This window comes from Macrosteles quadrilineatus, unplaced genomic scaffold (assembly GCF_028750875.1).
Source record: "Macrosteles quadrilineatus isolate MER2022 unplaced genomic scaffold, UCM_ALF_1.0 Scaffold_4__1_contigs__length_99947679, whole genome shotgun sequence".
Lineage (NCBI taxonomy): Eukaryota > Metazoa > Arthropoda > Insecta > Hemiptera > Cicadellidae > Macrosteles > Macrosteles quadrilineatus.
In genome coordinates, this window is record NW_026542597.1 from 30897947 (window position 1) to 30922075 (window position 24129).

General features: G+C 37.8%; 1 protein-coding gene across 5 annotated transcripts in view; it reads right to left on the reverse strand.

The window, feature by feature from the left end:
• LOC128991387 (formin-binding protein 1-like) overlaps positions 1 to 24129 on the reverse strand; it is a 96147-nt gene that overhangs the window by 19895 nt on the left and 52123 nt on the right. For all 5 annotated transcript variants that reach the window (XM_054414206.1, XM_054414205.1, XM_054414204.1 and 2 more), the window contains exon 3: positions 22009 to 22059. In XM_054414206.1, coding sequence (XP_054270181.1) covers positions 22009 to 22059 — 51 coding nt within the window. The remainder of the gene's footprint in view (positions 1 to 22008; positions 22060 to 24129) is intronic.

Sequence of the window (24129 nt, forward strand, 5' to 3'; positions counted from 1 at the left end):
GGTCTTTAGTGATTGTTGATGTTAATCGACGTTTTTCCTGCTCTCTCTACTGCCTTATTAGTATACTCTACTAGGATTGATTAAACACACTCCTTTGCATTTGTTGGTCTAAGCTGCTGGCTTTACGATCTAGATTGGCAGTGTTTCTTTCACACTTCTAAGACGAAAATATCAATATTAATTTATTATGCCGGAGAGCAGGAGTGTTGCCGAGAAATTTATTTCAAACATAAATTGATTTTAGGTAGAATTTAGTACAAGCACTTCACAAATGTAGATAGTTATATCTCTTACCTACTCTACACTAGTCTAAGTCTAGTCGAAATAAAAAAGTTAGTTTTTTGATGAAAAAAACCTTAGTCACCAAAAGATTTTACAAAATATAAATTTTATTAATTTAACGGTAATTATTTGTAATACATATGCTGAAATTGGTTTTAGCGAATTTCCCATATAGGGAATAAGCTATTACCGTAGTACTCATGGTAAGACCTGGACCCGGGACCGTTTTAATTTTTCGTTATGAGGTCCCTAGAGGCCAAAAATACCATCAGTTAAAATTCATATATATTGCTGCAGGTTTAAGTCCCAAATAGAGATTCTACTGTATATAAAATTAGTGAAATGTCCCGTGATTCAAAGGGTAAAATCACAAAGTGATTGAGGATAAAGGCAATCTTGAATTACACATAACAGTAAAGTTTTCTAGCTGAAGGTCTTGTGTACATTGGAGAGGCAGTTGTGTTTTGGCTGAGGTCATGTCTATTCCTGTATCTACCAAGGCCTGCTGGTGAGGAACTAGAGAAATATAGAACCTAACTCGTAAAATACTAATCATTTAAACTATTCCAGATTTCCAACCACTTAATTTGCAACTTCTTGTAAACCGTTATTCACACAGCGAAATTCAGTGTTGAGTATTTTAAAGACTATTGAAACTTATTGGAAATATAGTTTTATTTCTTGACGAGTTCTTAAAAGGTGTGTTACTTGTATTGTTAGAAAAAATTTGATATCTAGTTTAACTTACAGATTTTTAATCAGTGAGGTTAACATAAAAACTACTTAAGAATTATGCCGATATTTACTTGAGAATTATGCCGATATTTTTAGTTTGATTTAAAACCCTATTGCACTGTTATTGTGTTTAATCAACATTCTTTTTTAATTGGGCTAACTAGTGACAGAAGAATATTGAGAAAAAACTCGGATTTCCTACTCTATAGGATATTTATTATGTAAAAAATATGACTGAAGAGAGAATGGCAATAGATGGAAAGAAAATATTTGGAAGACTCTGATACAACAGAATTCGGAACGAAGACATCTACTGTATTGCAGGTGAAGAAGTTTTGCCTACAGAAACATAAAACAAAAGAGGCTCATCAGGACACCTAGGAGAGTGTAGCTACTAAATTGAATATGATTTTTGAAAGTCAGAATCCATTGTGAAAATCCAGTTTGAACTTGAGGAGACCGGAACACTGGGATATAGTCACTAGAGCATGTCTGAAGAGACACAGATGATACTTGATACTAAAGATCCACCTACACCAGGAAGTATCTTCTGTTACTTAATATATCTGGCCTACTTTAAAGTCCTACGATGACCTTGACAAAAGATGTACACTTTTAAGCTAATAGTTTACAATGGGTAAAAATAATATCTTTCTTTAACTGATCAAGGTGTAATGAACCATTTTTGGTCTTGATTGGGTGAGAGTTGAAATTACATATTGTAAATATTTGTGTATGAGAATTTCTCAATTATAGGACAAAATATTAAAAAAAATATTTTGCTCAGCAAAATGTTAGTGCAATAGTTTGTGTAAAAGTAACCGATATTACCGGGAGCTGTAGGAAGGATGTGGTTAGACATTATATCTACCCTCTCTTCCACAACTTGCTGACCACCAGTTGTCAGCTGATCCTAGCCAAACCCTATATTCGGACACCACAAATATGTTAAGATTTGAGAATTTGTATTTACAAGATGTATCTTTTTGTACCATAATCACTAAACCATACACACACATTCCAATCCAGTCACTAAACTACTGTACCTTAAAACATACTCCCTTAGTATTCTCATTATTATGGTTTAGCTGAAGACAATTTTATTATTAGTTCTGTCCGGTGCACTGTTGAGGTTAGGTTTTGTTTCAAATTTGTTTCTTGTTATTTCAGTAATTTAATACCTAGTTTAACCAAATAAAACAATCCAATCATAAACAATAACTTGTCCTCTAGTTCCTAGTTATTTAACTAAACAGCAAAGCTAAAATCAACCCTACAATGGAAACAAAATTTTGTGGACACTAGTGATCAGTGTCACTGGACATGAACTAGACATGAAAATTGAGCTTCAAAATTTACAATGGGGTGAGAGGTCTACTTGTGTTGGTTAATCTATGATTCCGTCTATATGGGACAGATGTAGTCTAGTTTTTATTCCAATAGAACATCAAAGTTGCTGACCATTAAAGATAGTGCTATTATTAATTTTGTTTTGATTTTGGCACTGAGATTTTTTATGTGACGTAGACGTAAAAGATGCTTAAATTTAAAACAAGCCATCCTTCTAATTTGGCTTGGCTTAAAAGTTTGCATTATCAATAGAAAAATCAGTGATTGATATTAGGACTTTTTGTCGGTGGCTTAACTCAACTAGGCTACATCAATTTTCATTGTAAAACTGGCTGCAAATTCAACATGGATTGGGATGTCTACTTAATAGTTAATTTTAGTTACCTATTTATACAACTCTGCTGGTACAGTACATGATAATCAGAGGCTTTGAGCATAGTAGACATAACAAAGGTTTCTACAGAATATTTTGCGATTTTTAATTTTTTTGGGAAATATTTTTGAACCGAAGAACTGAGAAACATCAATTCCCTTTGCATGTGTGGGTGTGGGTTTGCAGGTTACCCTGATATCAACTGGACTGAGACACATGGTCAGTGATCACCGAAACCAACTGGTCTTCACAGTTACTGTACTATTGCTATCTTATATTTCCTGGCAGTTAACCTTATTAACTTAACTTATTTAACTAATAATAATAACAACCTATTGTCTTTTTTAATTGCCATTCCAAAATTCAATAATTTTTCTTTTTTTCTATTTGACAGCAACTTAGCAGACACACAGGTAGCGCCTATGTCTGCTAGTTCCTTTGTTTTATTGTTATATATTTTGGCTTTATTAAAACTCGTTTGTATTTTTAGTGACAAAAGTCTTTGTCTAATAGACTTTATTTTATTTTACAATCACAGTTTGTAGCCAATGTTATTTGGAATAAACTATATATTCATTCATTCACCTCCACGATAATAGTGAAGCTACATATAGGCTCAAAAGAGTTAATCCAATTGGACCTTTCAAATTGTTTCTAGTTCAATTTTTTATAATTTTTTTGTATGTTAGTGCACTTGATGGAGTGTAATCAACCCATGTTAAATTGTCACGAAATTTACTTATTATTCTAGTATACCTAGAATAGATTGTAAATAAATACTTGTAAAAAAATCTTATATTGTTTCACTAGTAGCTTTACTTAAACTTACCCATGAAGTATGAACCTAACTTCAAAGATGTAAAAAATATCTAGTAATACCATTGATAACAGAATTAATTGTCTAACTTCATGAAATACTTTGTTATGACTTATTCTAACTTAATTCAGTAGTGAAGGGCAAAATACATTGCAGTAGAATAAATAAACATACATCATCTGATTTATAAGTCACAATAAAGTTGAAAAATTAAAAATAATTTTAAATGTGTATGAAAGCAAATATTGAAATACATGGTTATTATTTTTCAAAATATTTTATTTCCAAACTTCATTTAAAAAAAGCTTCAAGTGCACAGGCAGAAGCCTGAGTAGAAATTGTAATTATAACAATCCTGGATTCATAGGATATTTGTGCAAAAACCTAAAAACTTCGTTGAATTTGGTTTAGTGGTTTGTGATGGAAAAACGGATACATTTTTATGTATTTTTTATAAAAATATAGTTTTACTATGTAATTACAGTGTTGGCTTTCTACACCTTCGATTGTCCATTAGAGCATGTAGGCAACAGCTCATAAATCATCTGGGCTTTGGAATGAAACTGAAACTTGGTTATTTAGTATCTCAGATCTCTACTTATATTTTGAGTAGATAAAATAATCAATTAAAATCATAGTGAACAAATGTATACATTCTTAGCTCAAATTGTTGACTTTTGAAAAACTCAGCTTTTTCAGCAATCAAAATTTGTTAGAGTAAATTTTACAGAATAGTTAGAATAGTTTCAAGCTGTGATATTTAATTTTCAAAATGCACTTTCAATATATCACAGAGTCTATGAGTATGTTAAAAGAATAGCCTAGCAGTAAATAGCCTAGGTGGATTTTAGCTGAAATCAGAAAATAAATATTAATTAAACCTATTTCATTCAAATTATTAAAAATCTGGTGTCAAAAATTGAAAAAAATGTTTTTAGCCAGCACACTATAGCTGTGTCTGCACCGACAGCTTGGCAGTTAGTGGCTTTATGATAATGACAAGACTGAGTGGACGGTGGGAATTAGTGGGTCTAATGGTTCATTGTGTGTTGTTGCTAGTCATGTGTTGTTGTTGTTGTCTGTACAACAAACGTTCTGTCGCCTCTACAATACAAAGCATCATGTCTCTCGTAACATAACAACTTGTGATAATTAACTGGAACCCCTGTAGTCCATGTTGTATATTGTGTGTGACAGTGTTCACTATGTAGCTAGTTTACAAGCTATGCGAGGACTCGTGGATTAATTATGTCTATAAAACAGATTCAACTGTAGTTAGGATTCGTCTACAACACTTGATGATTGGATCAGCAAGTTAAGTTGTAGTTCTGTACATTAGGAATTGATTCTCAGACTAACTGACAGCAAATCTAACAAAAAAGTACAGTACAGGTAAAATAGCTTAAAACTCTTTGCGATGTAAATTCGCACACAGTGGTTAGGAAACTTGATATATTGAGCTCCAACAACTAAACTAGGGCGAGTTCAAGAAAAATGCTTGGATGCAAAAATAATCCATTCACAATATCCAGACATACTTGTAATTGAAATAAAAATCGCAAGTAGAAAAACCGACAAAGTAGACCGTCTAATAGTCGTCTGCAAGAAGCGGTCGCGGCGAGACGCAGAAAGAAACAAACGAAAAGGAAAGGCTGATCCAGTCTCGTCATCTGGAGGTTCAATGGACCAAGGAATGTCGGAACTTCCACTGTTTCTGCTGCCACGAGTCTGGGATTGATAAAAAAGTAATTTTATTTTCAGGTAACAATAGACACGCACCGACTGCACTGACCACCCGCCAAGACGACAATTCTGCCGGGTTTACGTCTTACAAATCAGCTGATGCACATGTATCGTGTGATCGTGTCGTATGCGTAGTTCGAAGATCAACGTAATTTGCCCTATACATAAAAATACTGTCTTTAGCCGATGAAAACAACGGCAAACTTGTCCAATAAGTTTCTCAAGATCGCACTACTTATTTGCAAAAATAGTTTTTGAATTAAATCCATGGAGAGTGAAAGCAGAAAAAGTGTGACCCATCACACACATAAATGCCACCGTTGTAGAACGATAAAACAGCAAAAAAAGTTGTGGACCCTGTCACGATATTACCTCCAAGCAGACGTCGATGTTGAACACTTCAAGTCTAGACTTTAAACGTCAAATATCCTTTTAATTTTTAACCTTTCCACCAACGGGAGGAGTAGACATCCTTCAAATCCTGAATTGTCTTGTCTCGGTTGTGGACATAAACCCCCTTCGAAAGTACGAAGTAAGATAACCCCGATAAGCAATAACCGTAAGGAATCATCGGAGAACGATTTTATATAATTCTTGGATAACCACAAACAGGTACACCTTATCAATTATTTTATAGTGGCCTTGTTACTTCGGCGTGGTATTTTCAGACATCCAGAAAATCCCAGATCATCAATAGATCCCATTGTACTGAGTCACCCACTCGACAATAGAAGAGGCTTAATAAGTCTACTTCTTACTTCCAGTCCCAATACGGTTCTGAAGATTATACTCATCAAACAGACAAGAGACACCGGAGGTCAGCTGAGTATGTTCACCCCACATGGCACTATCGGGTGCCGATCCATTGCCTATTGTACACCGTACAGTGTACAGCCTCGACGACGCGACGTGTCCATTGTGTGACGTCACGTCGTCACGTGCAGACAGTTGCCAGTGGCCGCTGTAAACTGTTTATCATTTACCAGACGAATTGGGCTATTAGTTGGAAGAAAGCGGAAAATCCCGATTAGAAAAACGACAACCGTTGGAGACATTACCCGCTGTCGGAAGTAGCAATGTAAACTCTGTAAACGTTCGCATTTCACCTCTCCCAGGGAGTGGTCAGGGGGTCAACAAGAGATGCTTTAGAAGGAACCTATAGCAATCAACGTCAGATTAGCTGTTTTTTGCATTGTTGGTTCCAACAACGAAGAGAAGATTCACTTACCTCTAAATTGTCTAGCACTGCACTGAATAATAAACTTGATAAGCTGAATAACGGCAATGTTTCACACACTACTTGTTTCCATAAACTGTAGAAGAAAGATTTCACGAAGAATTCCGTTTTGAGAGATTGTGAAGTAAGTTATACGGGAAAGCAAGTAAAACCTCTCCGAATGTCTGTGTTCTTCAGAAAAGTTAGTATTTTGATTTTTACACGCTTTTTAATTACGACTAGACTTTGCATTGGCCACTGGTCACTTCAAAGTCGTTGAATTTCGAGTGAAGCACACGGTGATCCCGTTGTGTGGAAACACGAGCAACAGAAAGCCAACAACTAGAAAATTTGAATACAGTATTATTTAATTTTTTTTTCTATTTCGTATTCCATTCAAACTAAAAGCCATGCAGTCAACATTCTTAAACTGAATTTTGATTCATACTCTCATTATTTTTAAATAATTTTATCAAAACCATCATTCAATAGAAACATTATTACAATATCCTCGAGAAAACTTGAATCCCTATGACACTTCTACTAGATACACATAATTAGCCTGTAAATAACCGCGTCAGTCTTTATAACTCAACAACACAATAAAGTCCTACAACAAGCTGAATGGAGCTCTAGGACTGGACACTGTCCAAGAAACTTAATTTTACGCGACAAGGAGATTACACGGTCCGCTTCGGTTTGTGATCTGATTGCTTCAATGTTGAAGAAATAGTCTCAACTGAAAACTGGCTATTTTAAATTCAATTTTGAAGGACCACGATTCAAGTATGAAACTATTTTTCTGTAATTAGTTACACATTATATTAAAAAGTATAGGACAAGAAAAGTAGTTTCAGAGGGTCCACAACTGTCCAGTTATAATAGTTATTATACAGGGTGAATAAAAAGTCAAGACCCCCCCTCTAATATTTTTCCAAGTAAATATACAGAGATATCCTTTTGGTGGTCGAGCAATCTTAGCAGGAAGTTTCATTTTATCATTTTGAAATTTTTGAGTGTCCCCCCAAAAGGGGGGATTTGGAGGGCAACTCAAATATTTTAAATGTAAACCCCCTTCAAGTGACACCTCATTTTGAAGTGTTTAAAAAAACATAAAGAATGGTGAAAACTAGAGGTCGCTATCTCTTCTCTATCCAAAATGGTAGCCCGTCAAATGTTGTGGAAAATCAATGGTAAAATTGTTAATATTGGCTGCCATTTTGGATAGAGAAGAGATAGCGAGCTCTGGTTTTCACCATTCTTTAAATTTTTGTAAACACTTCAAAATGAGGTGTCACTTGATAGGGGTTTCTATTGAAACATTTTTAGTTGTCCCCCGAATCCCAACACTCAAAAATTTTAAAAGTAAACCCCCTTCAAGCGACACCTCATTTTGAAGTGTTTACAAAAACTTAAAGAATGATGAAAACCAGAGCTCGCTATCTCTTCTCTATCCAAAATGGCAGCCAATATTAACAATTTTACCGTACATTTTCCACAACATTTGACGGGCTACCATTTTGGATAGAGATGAGAGAGCGACCTCTAGTTTTAACCATTCTTTAATTTTTTGTAAACACTTCAAAATGAGGTGTCACTTGAAGGGGGTTTACATTTAAAATATTTGAGTTGCCCCCCAAATCCCCCCTTTTGGGGGGACACTCAAAAATTTCAAAATGATAAAATGAAACTTCCTGCTAAGATTGCTCGACCACCAAAAGGATATCTCTGTATATTTACTTGGAAAAATATTAGAGGGGGGTCTTGACTTTTTATTCACCCTGTAGTTCCACTATAATGGGAGTTAATCATAAAGTGTAAAAGGCATTATTTTGAAAATTGAGTTATGTTAAAAGGAAGTGGTATTCTACGTATAAAAATCCTGACATACAAAACTCCTAACGATAAATTGAAATAGGCAATGCAACAAACACGTTGACCACACTCGAAGAAAAATAATCAAGTGAACAAACTAAATAATATTTGGTCTACAAAGAATAAAACATACGCCATCAGTCAAGTTTTGTACAGGGTCTGTGTATGTTTAGGACAGACCAAGGGAGTGTGATGTAGACGTGAAGGTCTTGAAAACATCGACGACTCATCAGTAAACATCAGACCCATGTTGGGTTGACGATGTAAACAAACCAGATGGATCACACCTCTACAGCTCGCGCAGTGTAGATTACTGTACAGTATGGCACATACTTGTACTACTTCAACGATACTAAGTTGACAAGTTATATCGTGCGGATATGTTAACAGATTACAGGACAGGTCTCACCATTCCAGACGTTCAAAACACTCACCGCCCCGACAACACCGCCCTCAAACACCCCAAACTCAATTAACGAGCAAAGTCAAGTCGCTTAGCTAATGAACGTAAGCTTTTACTCCCCGTAAATACTACAAAAGAGAGGTGGGAGGGGTTGATCAACGGGCAAGTTCGCTAACTAAGCATTGGGGCGGGAAGTAAAGCGTAGAAAAAGTAAAGGGAACAAGTTATTAACTGATTAACCGGTTATTAGTGATTAAGTGATTAACTGATTAACCGGAAACAACTAACTATAACTATATGCTAGTATAAAGGCGTTGTAGCTATAAAAGTGGCAAACACGTAAAAATGGCATGGAGAATGGAGATGCCTAACATGTAGGGTGAGAGTGGGTGGGGGAGGAGAGTTCATTCATCATTGACGAGATCATGCCCACCCTTCGAGTACGGTAAAATCATTCCGAAATGGATACATACACCATGGAAATGGATGCATATTCAATTACAGCGATTCAGGACTGACGAGTTAGCCTGGTCTGAGCGCTGTGGAATAAAGAATAACTTGTGGAAACTACCCTTCTGTTAAAATGGTATATAAAATAACGAGTTACGATTTTGTGTGCACGTCAAATAGTTTCAGGCAATTGATTGTGTTGCCCCAACTAATGTACACCAAAATTAAAAACATTGCATTTACAAAGCTCTAAGTAGACATAATGAAGATACACAAGACGACTATATTAGTTATAATTTAGAAATAAACTAACTGACTGCACGTTACAAGTGTTTCAATTTCCTTAGTAGACAGAAAACGCCAAAAAGATATTTACATACTAATCCCTAAAAATTTTCCAGCTGAAATAAATATTCTTTTACCAAGCTGGACCTCATCTGAAGCTATCACTGACACAAAAATCTCATTATACCTACACCGCAGGAATAACTACAATGTGGGAGTGAGGGGAACCAGGAGGGTTGCAACCCCTCTGTACACACAGACAGACAGACAGACCGGCACGTGCCCACCTGCTACTGCACGATACACCTCTACCCCCTACTCTCCTTAAAGCCGGTATTGTAGATAATACAAACCATACTACATACCCAATCTCGTATAAACAATTTGTAAATAGGCCCCTTTCCTCAAATGGAAAGCCTACTGTATTATCATCACAAAGTCAACTCATTTTAAAATGGAAAGCAACTCCTCAATTCTAAGGTAAAAAATTTCCAGAACATTCCAAAATGGAAAGTCTATCCTTCTTGAGTAAAAGAATTCCAAAACATTAAACGGCGGACAGTTGAAGAGTGTCCGGGTACGCGGCAACCTGTACAGTAGGACAGACAGACCGGACCTTGTCTGACCATTCGTGGTCAAGTCCGAGACATCTTTAGCGGCGGTTAACTCAAACACGACCCACCCAGAGTCTGGGGCATCCTGGAGTACAGCAGCAGCCACTGCGACGTGGTAAATTGGAACACCACAGACACACACATTGAATGCCACGCTGATACACCCTGAAGCTTCTAGATTAGTTGTGAGCTTCGTAGTCCTCCGTTGCTATTTCAGACGGTTCCTATGATTTTGTTATTTGCTGGTCTGCTGGATACCTGCTATCGTACACAGTTCTTGTTACATTTAGCTCGGGTCAAGTTATTTTACTTTTTTCTGTTATTTTCTCAGTTTTGGCTATTTTGCTCATAGTCCCTATTATGTACATTTCTGTAATTTTTTCCCAGTTTAAGTTGATTTGCAGAGTAGACTAATTGTTTTTTCTTCACATTCTGTGAGCTCGATTCCTGTCATTTTACCCATCTTCTGCCTTTTATTTTCTTGCACTCAAACTACGCGATATTAGGCTTACGCATTACACAAACCCCACATTAAAACCACTGGATCATGATTTACCAACAAAACTGACTAGACAAAAGACCACCACGAGAAAGTGATTCATGGACAAACAACGTAAATCACCGCGGAAGACAATCGACGTTGACGATCCGTGGAAAGTGATGGGAGAGAATTTACGAGCGACGAGCGACGATCGTGTGAAGATATCGACTAACTAGTAACTAGTGTCGCAGGAAGGAAGATGTTGCCGTCGTCGTGGGAGACGAAAACAATGGACAACTCTCATCTCTGATCCGCTCTCCGACCTTGACTCTGAGAGGGAGAGTTCTGCGGGAGCGAGAGGGTAGGAAATAGTGAAGAACATCCGTCTGGGGAACTATAGTTGTGGTCGTTCATAAATACTCTGCTGCTCTGCCAGAATAATATGAGCAAAGATAGATTGTGCGAGGACTGCAGTCATGCAAAGAAAAAATGCAATACTCAACAGTGGGACAGGGGTGTTGACGAAAAATCCCGAATGTTGTTTGAAATTGTTTGAGAAAATGTCGATACAATCAATGTACGAATATTAGAACAGAACTGTATGAATCATAAACATAAGGTGTATGTGTATGATCCATACCATTCTGTTCTAATATTCGTACATTTATTTCAGTCGAAAACGTGTTAATGACACTAGATATTTCATGGATAAAAATAAATTACCAGGATATGTCAAGCACTTTAAATGCCATGCTTTCAACAAACCGGCCTAGTAAAAATGACTGCATTTGTACAATAAATTACCGTATGTATATCTCCAATTCAAAGAGATCTCACCTAAGAAACTATAGTCTTTAAACTACAATTTTAAAAAGCTAAAAGGTGGAAGGAGGTACTTAAACTTGTGTCCTCAAGACAGAGCATCTCCCATCAAGTTATGTCAACACTCCTGATGAGCTACACATTAGACCCGACCGACACGGGATAAGAACTCTCGATGTATACATTGTTGCTTTCTGAACAAAGGGATAACATGTGTATCGTACTTTACAAAATATTAAGTATTAACTCTACCTCACACATTAAAATGTTCTTTTCTACCATCGACGCTCTAGTAAACTTCTTACAAATGTCCAAACTTTAAATAGAATCGACTGTGTACGCAATAGCTTTGGCAAGCGGGCAAGAACTGCAATTGTTTTCGGCCAGCAAAACCAATCCGAAGTCCATTCACAAACACAGCAGCCACAACTAGAAACAATAGGATGAGGCGTAGGCGGCGCAGATTGGAGGGAGATGTGGCAAAAACCGCAACAACTGCTGAGTCTCAGTCGCTCAGTATGAGACTGTGGTTTAACATCTGTCAATACTGTACACTGTGTCTAGTCAATGGCTTAGTATCCTTGTACACTTCCGGATCGTTAATATGCATGCTTATCCTATATCCAATACAACAATACCACAGGCACTGATGTGGCAAATAACAAATAGAAACAGTATGAAAACAAGAACTCAGAAAAATAATAGAAACAGAGGACAGCAAGTAAAACAACAGAATTGATGAAAATAACAGCAAAATATGTAGAACGGTGCTAACCTTTCACAGATACAACTAACTAGCCTACTGTAATTTTGGCAGTGACCAAAATCACAGGAGCTGAAGAAAATAACTGAAACAGAAGGAAATAAGAATAATTTGACAAACTAATAGCAACAGAAACATAAAGGGTACGTGGAAAATAAAATATACTAGGGAAATTGACAAACATTCAATTTGAGTCATCAAGTTGATGAGTCATTTATACTACAAGGTCAGTAGAGTAAGATGTCGTCATGGGATCAGTACTGGTGAAGTACCGCAACAGTGAAAGTACATAGCTGGTCCAGTGTTGTATACCCAACACAGTTAACCACTCACTGGTCGTGTGTTGTAATGATCCAGCTGTCGCCAGACACACGCAATCAACGCTGGCTTCTGACAATCAATCACATTTCGTGACCACAGTTATCCTTTACAACCGTCGTCATAGTTGGTGTAGATCGATACCGGACAGGATAATGAGTATGATAGTCGTTAGTCTTAAAGTAAATTGTTTTCAATGCAAACTTTGGTTCTACTTGGCAGGTAGGGAAGAAAAAAGAATAAAATACAGGCCATGAAAGAAATCAAAATTTTCCGAAATAACTGCGTCCCGGCATTACTTTAACGCAAGTAGACGCACTTCAATTATTGATAACTGATTGAAAATAAATTGATAATAGCTTCCTTCATTTGATTCATCAGAAAAATAAATCAGTAGGCATGGTTGGGAGGAGTGGTTTTAGATACGTTGGTTCCAGTCTTATTCACGACAGTACTTTTAAGACAGATTGCGTATTGTTGATTTTTAACTCAAAAAAGGTTGTAAGAGGAAATGCCGTATTGGCGGAGCTGGTGGAATGATAGTGCCAGGGACGTTGATTGTGTCAACAGCGGCTACGGTAACAGTATCCCTGCGGGACACCGGGACGTGGGACGTGGGACGCGGGACACAGGAGAGCGAGTCCGTTATTGGGGCATGTCGCCTCCACAGCGTACAGCGTGGAGGATATGTCTCGCAATGTACAAGATACAAACAGTACAGGAGGTATAGGACCACAACTCCTCGGACAGAGCGGAGAAAAAACAAAACATTAACCACCCAACTGTACAGAACGCATTGATATTGGGTACAATAAAACACCGTCTGTTGGTTCTAAAAATATGTTTTTAGAGGTAAGAAGAGTCACACTCACACACACGTTATAAGGAGTGTTTCGATCTCCACAAACAAGTTGGTCGATCTTTCGATCACCATAGGTAGGAAGGTGAAGTTTTTTTCAAAACATAGGTAGAATTGGGGGGATTTCGATCTACATAGATACAGTATGTACCTAAGTACATACTCCGTTCGCCCAGTAGGTCGGTAGGTTCCTCGATAATCTTAAGTGGATAGGCAAGTCTTACATTCAATACAAGTAAAGTATGTACTTAACTAGTTAGTTTCCACACAGAAATCATCATGTAGTTTTCTTGTACAAAAACGTAAATACGTTTAAAAAATAAAAAAAATAAAGATGTTGTGATCATCACAGTTTGGTCGGTTAGGTGGGTAATCAATTTCGACCATATGTAAGTACTGTATGTAGTGTTTTTACCAATCATAGATGAACTATTGGGGGGCATGAGCATTTGGGGTACATTGGGCTTTTACCAATAATAGATGCAAAGAAAGTCAGTAACTGTCCGTCTTTCTTTAAAGATTGATAGGCAATAGTTTCACACTCTTATCTGTCCATCCATTGAGAAACATTCTCCACGCTAATAACTTTACTACATCATATTCAATTTTTTTTACTTGATCGAAGCAAAATTTCTTCCGATTAGAAACGTTGGCTATAAAGCCTTGCACGTCTATACAGAAGCGAAATCCACTACATTGACTCGAACAAACACTGCTACAACATAACACAGAATCACGCTACCGCCATTTTCTGCTAATCAGCTAAGAGCCGCATTACACTAACGGGTTCTGGCGAATCTGTCTGACCATGGGCGGAGGAGAATGGACAATATGGTTAGCGAAATGAGGAGATACGCCCAGTAGCGTGCATGTCTGCGCCACCGAGCGCAGACTATTGTCTTGTGTTGGTATACTGATACTGAGCTATAGATTCATCAGTAATAGTCGGTAGACGAACTAGATCATAGAACCCATTCGATTTATTTCCTATGCCAATCGTTTTGTGTTCAAATCAATTTTGGGAGGGAGATGTTCTAGTGACAGAGTACAGGACTTCGGTACCAAAGACAACAGGTTCAAGTCCCGCCTATCACCAATGGTACCAATCAATGTAATAATGCCGTGATCCTGTACGCCTAGACTGAAGTAATGTGTAAAACGGTTCCAGGTTCCAGGCTAGAGCCTATCGTCCTAGAACTTTATAGTGGAACATGAAAACAAATCTATGGCGGCTTCAAGTAGCTATTAAGTTGAGCTACCTTAAGTCAGGCTTAAGTTTATGGATCAGCGCAATGCTGTATATTGTAAACTTGAAAGTATATACATTTTCGGTATACAATATATTGCATGATAACGGCGATCCGGAGAAACCCTCTACATACATACGGCACGAAAATACAACTGTTGAAATGTACCTTCTAAAACCGTGACAAAAAAGAAAACACAACAAATACGAGTATTCAACTACTGTTTTATGAAAAAATATCATCGATCTGTTACGAAAATTAATTGTTTAGAATGATCATTAACGAAAAACTTAGCCCTCAGATGAAACTGTAGCAGAAAATATCTTTTATTAATCAATACATAAATGTATAGTTGCAATGTTTAAACAGTAAAATCTAAAGCAAATTGAATTGAAGAGCTGGACGCAAGCCAACAACCAAGCTTTACTCAGTAGACCGATCACTTACGCTTAACAAACTTGATGGCCACTTGGGGAGGGAAATTACTTTCCACTAGATTAGGACCACTTTTCAACATTTAAACCCTGTCTTTCGTCCCTCTGAGCCGCGCCAAGCTTAAATCTTGTATACGGTGGACGTTTTGTAGAAGAATACATTTCATTCTTACGTTGAAACCTGTACAGTAGCTAGTTTTGGCTGCACAAATTAATTGGCTCATCCGTATGTTCTTTAGAAGCTGGTCCAGTAGACAGGACTTTAGACGTCTACTTCAGTTTAACAAAGTCAATGTAGATGGATTTATCAAACCAAACATCGTCTTTTGGTTGTGTTTACGGCGAATACTCTCCGCTCCGCACAAGATCGATGACAGACCGTGAGAAGCACCGACGTGGTCCTGGTCCATGATCATGGTCCACTGTTGTGAGTTTACTGTTAGGACCCAACAGCCGACACCGTTACAACTTGACATGAGCCACACTGGGATGCCACACCGTCCTCTTGGTCTTGCAGCTTATTACGCATTTTCCCATTACTATATAAATTTTGTAACCATGGAATTACAGTAATATACTTCGTACTCATAGGTCAGACAAAGAATGCGATTTTAAAGTGTTTCTGTTCTTCCCATTTCCCTTGAAGGGAAACCAATTTTCAAAACTAACTTTAGAGCCATGATTTACGGGTCGAACCATATTCGTCTGCAACTTGCACTTCACCTGTTCAATATCCATCTCCATATCTTCAATTTTCACTCGGACCCGGCCAAACCTTCACTTTCTACAAAGCACTTTGGGCTTGACTAAGCACTTTCTTTCTACAATTTATCTTCAGCACGTCAATAACTTTCCCTCGCTTTCAACATTTTCAAAAGTCTGCAAACAAATTTACGCTATGATAATGCACAAATAACATAAATACAGATATTAATATTTTAAACGCGTAGGCTACATTATGTAGAAGACACAACACTGTCTTCCCGCCTGCGAATATTTAGAGCACGATGAACCAACCGCGGAGGATATTACGAAGCGATTGTCTAATAGCAGATTTAAAATCAAACTAATATTGGTTATTAGTTTCGTGTGAATTTTAAGTCCAGGGAGCCGAAACCCCACTGGACTGGGACTTTTCTATGAGTATGTCCTCTTCAGCCGTTATAACATATTACTTGACAGACTTGACATAACTACTGGAGGTTGAAAAGGGAATGACAGACATCCGTTATGTAGCTGTGATGCGGAGTCTCAAACTATGAATCACATGGTCAATAATTGCCATTTGATGGTTCTTTCTGGTGTATTGTCCTGTCTTACTAGTAGTATCGACGAACCTACTTCTTTACTTAGCATTTTGTATTTAGCATTGTAAAGAGGTGGGCACATTTTATTTTATATTTAATTCGAATATAAATTAAACTAAGCTGAGTGATTACACAAGAAATAATCTTTAGCTGAATGAAAATCACCTGCAGTAACTACAGAAACATCATTTACATCCACGACGACAGCATGGAGTGTCTCAACTAAATATAAATCACCGCACCTCTGCAGAATACTTCCCATCATTTCGTTTACTTTATTTAGATTTCCTTTGAAGATAAATCAACGCAAGTGTATTGTACTGAAGAATTTTAGACCACCAACGCCGACAGCCACGACTACGCGACGACGCGACGCCTCCAAGTTGCCTTCCTCAATACAATACACCACAGTTGTGCAGAATACCTCCCTACGTCGCGTCGTTGTCTGATACGTGTGGAGACAACAGCAGTGTCAGTAGGTAGTGACGCGTGACACACGGTAGCATTGTACTGTACGTGACTGTGACTTGACGATACGCTCGTGTGATCCATGACCTTCGCCACAGCCACTACCCGGCCACCTCATTCATCCTGGTGTCTATACATCATCCAAACAAACACATTCTCCGGCTGATGTTGACAAAGTCAAAGAACAGGCCTCACTGAAACGTCATGTGAGAACGCATTCTCTACATCCGAGACTAAGCCACTCCGTGCTCACCGAAATGGCTTGGCATTCAGAGTTTCGATTGGACTTATGCTCAGCTGAAAGGAACAAATACAAGGACCAAAAACACTATTCCTAAATAAGTTTAACATCGTCTCTTAAAACACCCCAGTCAGAAGAAAGCAATATATTCCAAACACATCCTCAAGCTAAATAGGTCCTTCTCAAAATCATGAATAGACCAAATGCAAACCAAAAACCGTAGCATTCGAGGTTTAATTTAACTTTAGCTCTGTACACAGCAACACATAAAAGCCAAAAAACACTTCATTATGTCAATAGATTACGAAGTTTCAAAACACCACGTAAAATACCCCAATTAGAACACAAAATAGGCCAGAGCAAACACTCAGCGTTGAAGAAACATTAAATAATTCAAATGTCAACAATCCATGAGGCCAGGTTGGAGAAGGCTGTGACGCAACAAACGAGACGAACTGTGACAGTTTCGTAAACAAACAAGCGTCAAACAAACAAACACACAGTAGCTACTTGTCTTGACAAAGGCTTGTATCGCCAAGCTGCGGCATGGTATTGTGGCATTGCTACTGAGACGAAACAAACTAAAGAAAAGTGCTTGTAGAGAAAGTTGAGAAAAGATTATACCAATAAACCAGGGTTGCGGGAACGCATTAAGTATGCTTATTGTAAAATCGCATTAGAACCATTCAGACTAAAGCAAGGTACGTTTAGGACAAAATGAGAAATTATGATGTGTTATTTTATGACACTGTATTAGTTTCCATTCTTTGAATAGACCATATAGTTACTTAATATGACGACAGCTAGGATCGAAAATGCAAGAATATAACCACCAAACTACAACCATTAACCAATGTTATCTGCTAGTACGTAAATTAACTCGTGACTATCAAATGAGGCTCAGAGCTGCGGCATGTCTAAGAGATATCATAGTGCGGGACTTTTATCCTAAAAATCCCGGGTTCAAATCCCACCAACCCTCTTACACGAAGTCAACTTTCTCTGTATTGGAAAATTCCCTCAAACAAAAGCACTACGATATAAAACATTTATTTAACCAACCCCCATTATTATTTTAAATTAATTTAAAAACGAGTAAAAACTTACTAAGACAAAGATAACAAAATAATGAGGGATACGACTGGAAATTGATGGGGACGATGCAATGGTACACTCAGATTTGCATCATGAGCAACTGAGAGTCGTGATGTACATAACAAGGAAGAGAGGCTCCAGAATACAGAACGACAATTCCAGCCAACAATGTCAACAGATCCGCGCAGAAATAGCAGATCCGTGGCGCGGAGCCAGCGAGCCTGTGAAGCTGCAATGATCACAATCTCCAGCGATCTAAATGCTGGACATTCTCACAGAACAAGACAACATTCAATGAATACTGCAGGGTGGTTTAGAGCATGCGGCAGCGGCAACAGATAAATTCTAAATAATTATTTTTTTACTGTGAAAATTTCGAAACAGACTTAATTTAACTTAATGACATTTATTATTGCTAAAGTTCCATCAATTCACGGCACACAGCATGGTGCAGAACATATTTCGCCATTTCAGCTTCTTTAACCAATCACTTTGTTGGGGATGCGGAATACTATCCCCCCGAAAAATCACCCCCAGGTGAAACGTGACGTCACGAAATCTGCCAACTAACCAATATGGGAGCCGTGTCCGCGACTGGAACAACCAAGATCAATTGCCTGATAGCCAGGGCCATTAAACTTATTAAGCTACCTAAAACAGAATCTGAATCGAAAGCATAGATACATTGAGCACAAAGCATACTTTTCAGCAAACATCCGACCTTCCTTCAAATTTTTAACTTTACATTTTTTTTGTAATTTTTCCGATGATTGCTTGAAACATTCGTTGTTTTATTATTGCGTAAACCAACCCCGTATTAAACAGTAGGGGGATCTCAGAGAGCAAAGAATAGAAATTGTTTTCTATTTTGTGCTCTCTGGGGGATTTGTTTGCAATATTTCTCAAACAACAAAAACTTGTCATCACCGTGAAGACGTTTGTGTGTGTATGACGTGATGATAAAGAAACGAATCATACATTCTAATAGTTGGATGTGTGTGTGTGCGTTTGTAAGCAGGAGGAGGGAGGAGTCACTACTCTTGTCCGTCGAGGAAATTACTAATTTGACAAGACGATTAGGGTCAAGTCTGTGACGTCACCGGCTGTACATCTCTATGGGAGTCGCACTCTGCTACAATCACACCACTTGTTTTATGCAACATGTTACACTTGTGACACAATAGTAAAGGAAGTCAATCTCCCAATGAATAGATTTATCGGGTTCTATTTCGTAATTTTTAATGCTCAATGCAAACTCGTATGCACAAAAAACATATTAGGATAGCAAACGAACTCTATCAAATTATGATGGTTTTGATCGAGATTTTTTAGCAAGTTTCGACATAGAATGAGTGTACTTGAATGGAGACGCGATGCTCTCTTGACCCGCCGTGGAGTGTCAGTGTGTGAAGAGTAGAGAGGCATCGATCTTACCAACCTACCAACACACAATACACACCAGTAGTAGCTACACAGCAACGCGGGAAAACGTTGTTATATCCTGTGCGGGCTTCATATTTCTGAACCATGGGGCTAATGAACCTAGGAAGAGACGATGATGGACCCAACATTTTCTCGAGCGAGGTTCGTACTATGGTCACAATCTTCTATCAGACCTTCGATTAGGTGAAGGAAATATAACTTTAAAGCATATTGTGATGTAAAAGTCTCTTTCACTGATGGTACTCCAGAATTTACTTATTGATACAGCTTTAGTAAAGGTCTAAATATAAAACGTATATTATACAACCAACTACAATCTAACCCTGAGAACAAAGCCTATTTGAAACGCTGCTGATGCTTATTTTTGGACACTCTTGACAGACAAGTCTATAAACCCTAAAGATATAGACAGACAGAAGATAAAATTGTGTGAGAAGTGAGGATGGCGCTGCACGCTGCACGCACCTCGCCTCTGGCTGGAATAATGATTACCTAGGGAACTGGAACTGGCAATGGAATGATGGAGTAGATCGACTATCACTGGTCATAACTTGGCACTACTCTATACTAGAGACAAATTTCTTTACCCGTGATTTTAGACGGGGTGAACATGCGGCAGAAAATAACGTAGTTCTCCGTTGTAGAAAACAGGTACAAACCCACCATTCGATTGATTGTTCAACTTAGTTTCGTTGTGGATTAACCACTTTTTTTGGATTTTCGTCTTGCGGATCCATTGAAGACAATTTTAACGTATTTCCAGTTTACGTAGAGTGTACTGTGTCGTTTCCTAGTAATTTATTTGCATTTAATTCGAACGTATGACGTCCAAAAATTCAGCGAGATAAGATGAGTGTGGCCCCGGCCTAAGGGGCTTAGCTAGAGGAGGATGTGAGGATACCCGAACACCGCTGAGGATATACAACAGTGTTATGCTTGTGTAGTCCGAGTTAATGATTTACTTTTGAAGATGTATGCAATGTATTACTTCGATGAATAAACTTGTACTAACATTCATACCCAGATAGAGATAACATCTCTGACTACAATAAACTGAGTCAAGTGAGTGCCATTCTACGATAACGCTCGGGTCATTCCCATCATTCTCTCGATTATAGAAGAAATACCGTTTCAATTAGACTTGCATCTCTAGAATATATATCCCTTATTGTTTCGATGCAGAAATAAACTTGACAAATGTTTCAGAAATATTAAACTGTCGAGGAAGTAATACTCGCTTGAGTGTCAACGCCTCAACAGGTGGGCTTCATTTGTTTCCGAGATTATAACTTTGTTGACTCCGAGTTGTTATTCATGAACATTCTTTGTTCAAAATAACAGGTATCATTCGCATTAAGTCTATACTAAATATACCTTAACTGGCTGAGCGCTGTCCCTAGGCCAACTGGATGTTTCTAACGTACTGCTATGATAAAGACTGAAAATGTGGTCTATTTTTTTTTAAATAAAATATATTGACAGTTTTTCCACTAACTTAATTTTGTAACATTGCGTATTTGTATGTAAGAAACAGTGAAATATACAGTATTTAAATGCATTTCCAGGAGCATGCAGTTAACTTTGAGTTCAAAGTAACGATCTTCAATATAAGACGACAAACGATGCATTTGCACCACTTTGACGGTGGAACTTTGCCGAGTGCATCTATTGATTACCATTAACAGCCATTGACAGATTGATTCATCAGTATCCCAGATACTACAATATCACCATGAAGAAAGGTGAACCGGCAAATCTATAATATTTTTATCTCGAATCACTTACTCAGGAGGAAACTTCTCTAAGCCGAATTAAATTATAGCTCTACGACAAAAATTAACGATTTCGATTGATTTAGACACCACATAATTAGTTGTAAACCAACAGAACCATTAAAATGCCGCATGCAAGCTTGATTAATTACACAGCCGTTAATCATGGAATTAATTAAAGTAAAATCTCAATACCAAGACTTCATCGTGAAAGTTTATTACTAACAAAGCATAAAAATGCTATGGAATTTTTAATGTTATGCAAAAGCTAATTGTTAGGCTAAATGGTTTACGTTATCTTGCTTCGTCGGTAGTGATCTTTTTTTTGTACTACACTACTACATATAGTTTCAGATTCTGGAGGAGTCCCCATCATCAGGTGTAACAAGAACATCAGTCATTCATCCGATTTGGCAAGATCCGTCGTTGTGATTGCGAACACTCACAACACAAACACACGACACAAATACGAAAACGAATATAATACTGCAAAAACACTCGACGAAGTAAGGCAACCTAAAACATTTCGCTAAAATTTATTGATCCAGAGGCTACTGCACCATGAAAATAAATTCTTGTTTTGAGATTTTACTGTATTAATAGTCAAATACTTACTGGTAATCTTCTTCATCCTTTTTCTTTGGTGTGTATGTTTTTACAAGTTTCCTGCAACATAACAGATTTGTGTTAAACAACTGGAAGTCACTACTATCTCTATTCACAACAGATAATCTTAACTGCATTGGACATTTTCCCAATTTACATTTTCCTAATTTACCCTATAAGTATAGTGTTGAGTGAGTTAGTATAGCTATTCTTCCTGGATTTACGTGACAAAAACCACGTTGTGTGCTCTTAGGGCAGTATATTGTCCAGGTTAAAAACAATTAAACTATAGCAGATGATCTACCCTCGAGTCACCTAACCTGCGCATTTCCCAGAGAAACTCGTACAACAGACAATATAATACTCGTACGCAATTCCCAAACCGAAGATGATTCCTTTCCAAACGTGACCACGAACAGCAGCCATGGGGTTCTCCAAATGTAATTGTCTGATCCCGGTAGGCCCTATACTTACATCTACACCTGCAATGGCTTTCTAGACGATCATCTCACACTCGCTCACGATCTTTTGCCACGGCTACCTAGATTGAAGATACGGCAACAGTCAGGGTAGGATTTGATAGGGCTTGCAGCTGTTTGAAGAACTTTTTCAACTCGACAGGATAAACACAGAATGTACCATATTTCAAATTGGAGTTTCACAACACCAGTCGCCGGATCTGTCAGTTACCATCAGGGGACTGAGCGATCCATCCTCAAGCGTAACAAGCCATCCGTCACAGCATATGAGGGACGACCACGACGTGCTCATAACCACCAGGGAGCCTCCGCGAGGAGTTGACGAAGAACAAAGCAAAATATGCCAAAAGTACATTCTGTGTTTATGGTAATTTGCAAACATTGCTGCGACACCACAAGTACATGACGGATCGGCGGACACATGACTCACCCTGGACTATTAGATAAAGCACTGACTTAAGAAAGTAGTGCAGCTTAATGACTTTGACAATACATATTCAAATACATATCAAATTTTCCTAAATCTCCTTTTGAACAAGCTCAATATTAACTTAACTATGAAACATGGATATGCAGCCAGTTTCATCTTATAATATGCTAAGAACTTAATCTCAACATTTAGAGGACGTAGTTTTCAGACAGTAATTAATAGCCCGATCGTTTAGCAACTTTCCTATATATCGCGGCCTGGACAGTTTCACTGGTCACGTAATTGTACAATAGCTAGCCACGAGCCACGATCTGCTATGAATGAGCAACCACGGGCCGCGGCATGCATCACAACTGAGCCTGTGACCCACAGAACACGCACGCGCTCACCATTCGTACACATACCGCGCACCGCGCTGTCGTGCTGGCTCCTGGAATGCGCCGATATCGTATCAGAGAGACAGTGCAGCGATTTTAAATTAAGAGTTAAACATTAAATACATTTTGGAATGGATGGTCCTAAGTATATTTTACTTGACAAGTATAAATAGCCAGGCGAATGACAATGTTCGGAAATTGTAATTCTAATGGCTGAAGCAAACATCTCTCAGGAGGGTGTAAAAGCGGCAGGATTTTGGATCAAGATCACGAGTGTGCCTTTAAGCGGAAGCTGATGTATGTAACATTACCGAACAGTGTAAGAAATATCTCTGCCCTACCCTTAATAACCCCCTTAATAATACCCCCCTTATTAATTACCCTTAATAATCTTGCATTTGATTGCAGGCCTAACGTACTTAAATGGAATCAGGAATAACCAATTAAGAAAATCAATGTGTACGCCGAAATACAAGTTTAAACGGTTCGTTTCAAAAATTAACCAACACGATAGTCAATTAATTTAATTACAAATAGGCTACATTGTGTTACTATTATTTTATAAATCAAACAATATACACGCATAATTATATCCCTACCAACACAAGACAATTGTGAATGAAGACTGTATTGTTTCATAAAAAGAATAAGAAATTCTTTTACCGAAGAACTACAATTTTGTCTGACGCAGCGAACACTTTTACACACGCGAGATTTGTTTTTATCTTGGAACTTTTAACTGTTACACATACTGCTTTTTAACCGGTACATGTTGAAAATCTAACATTGCTGCAAGACCAAGACACTGTCCACAGGATACGGAAGATAAGAAGATGCAGCTGTT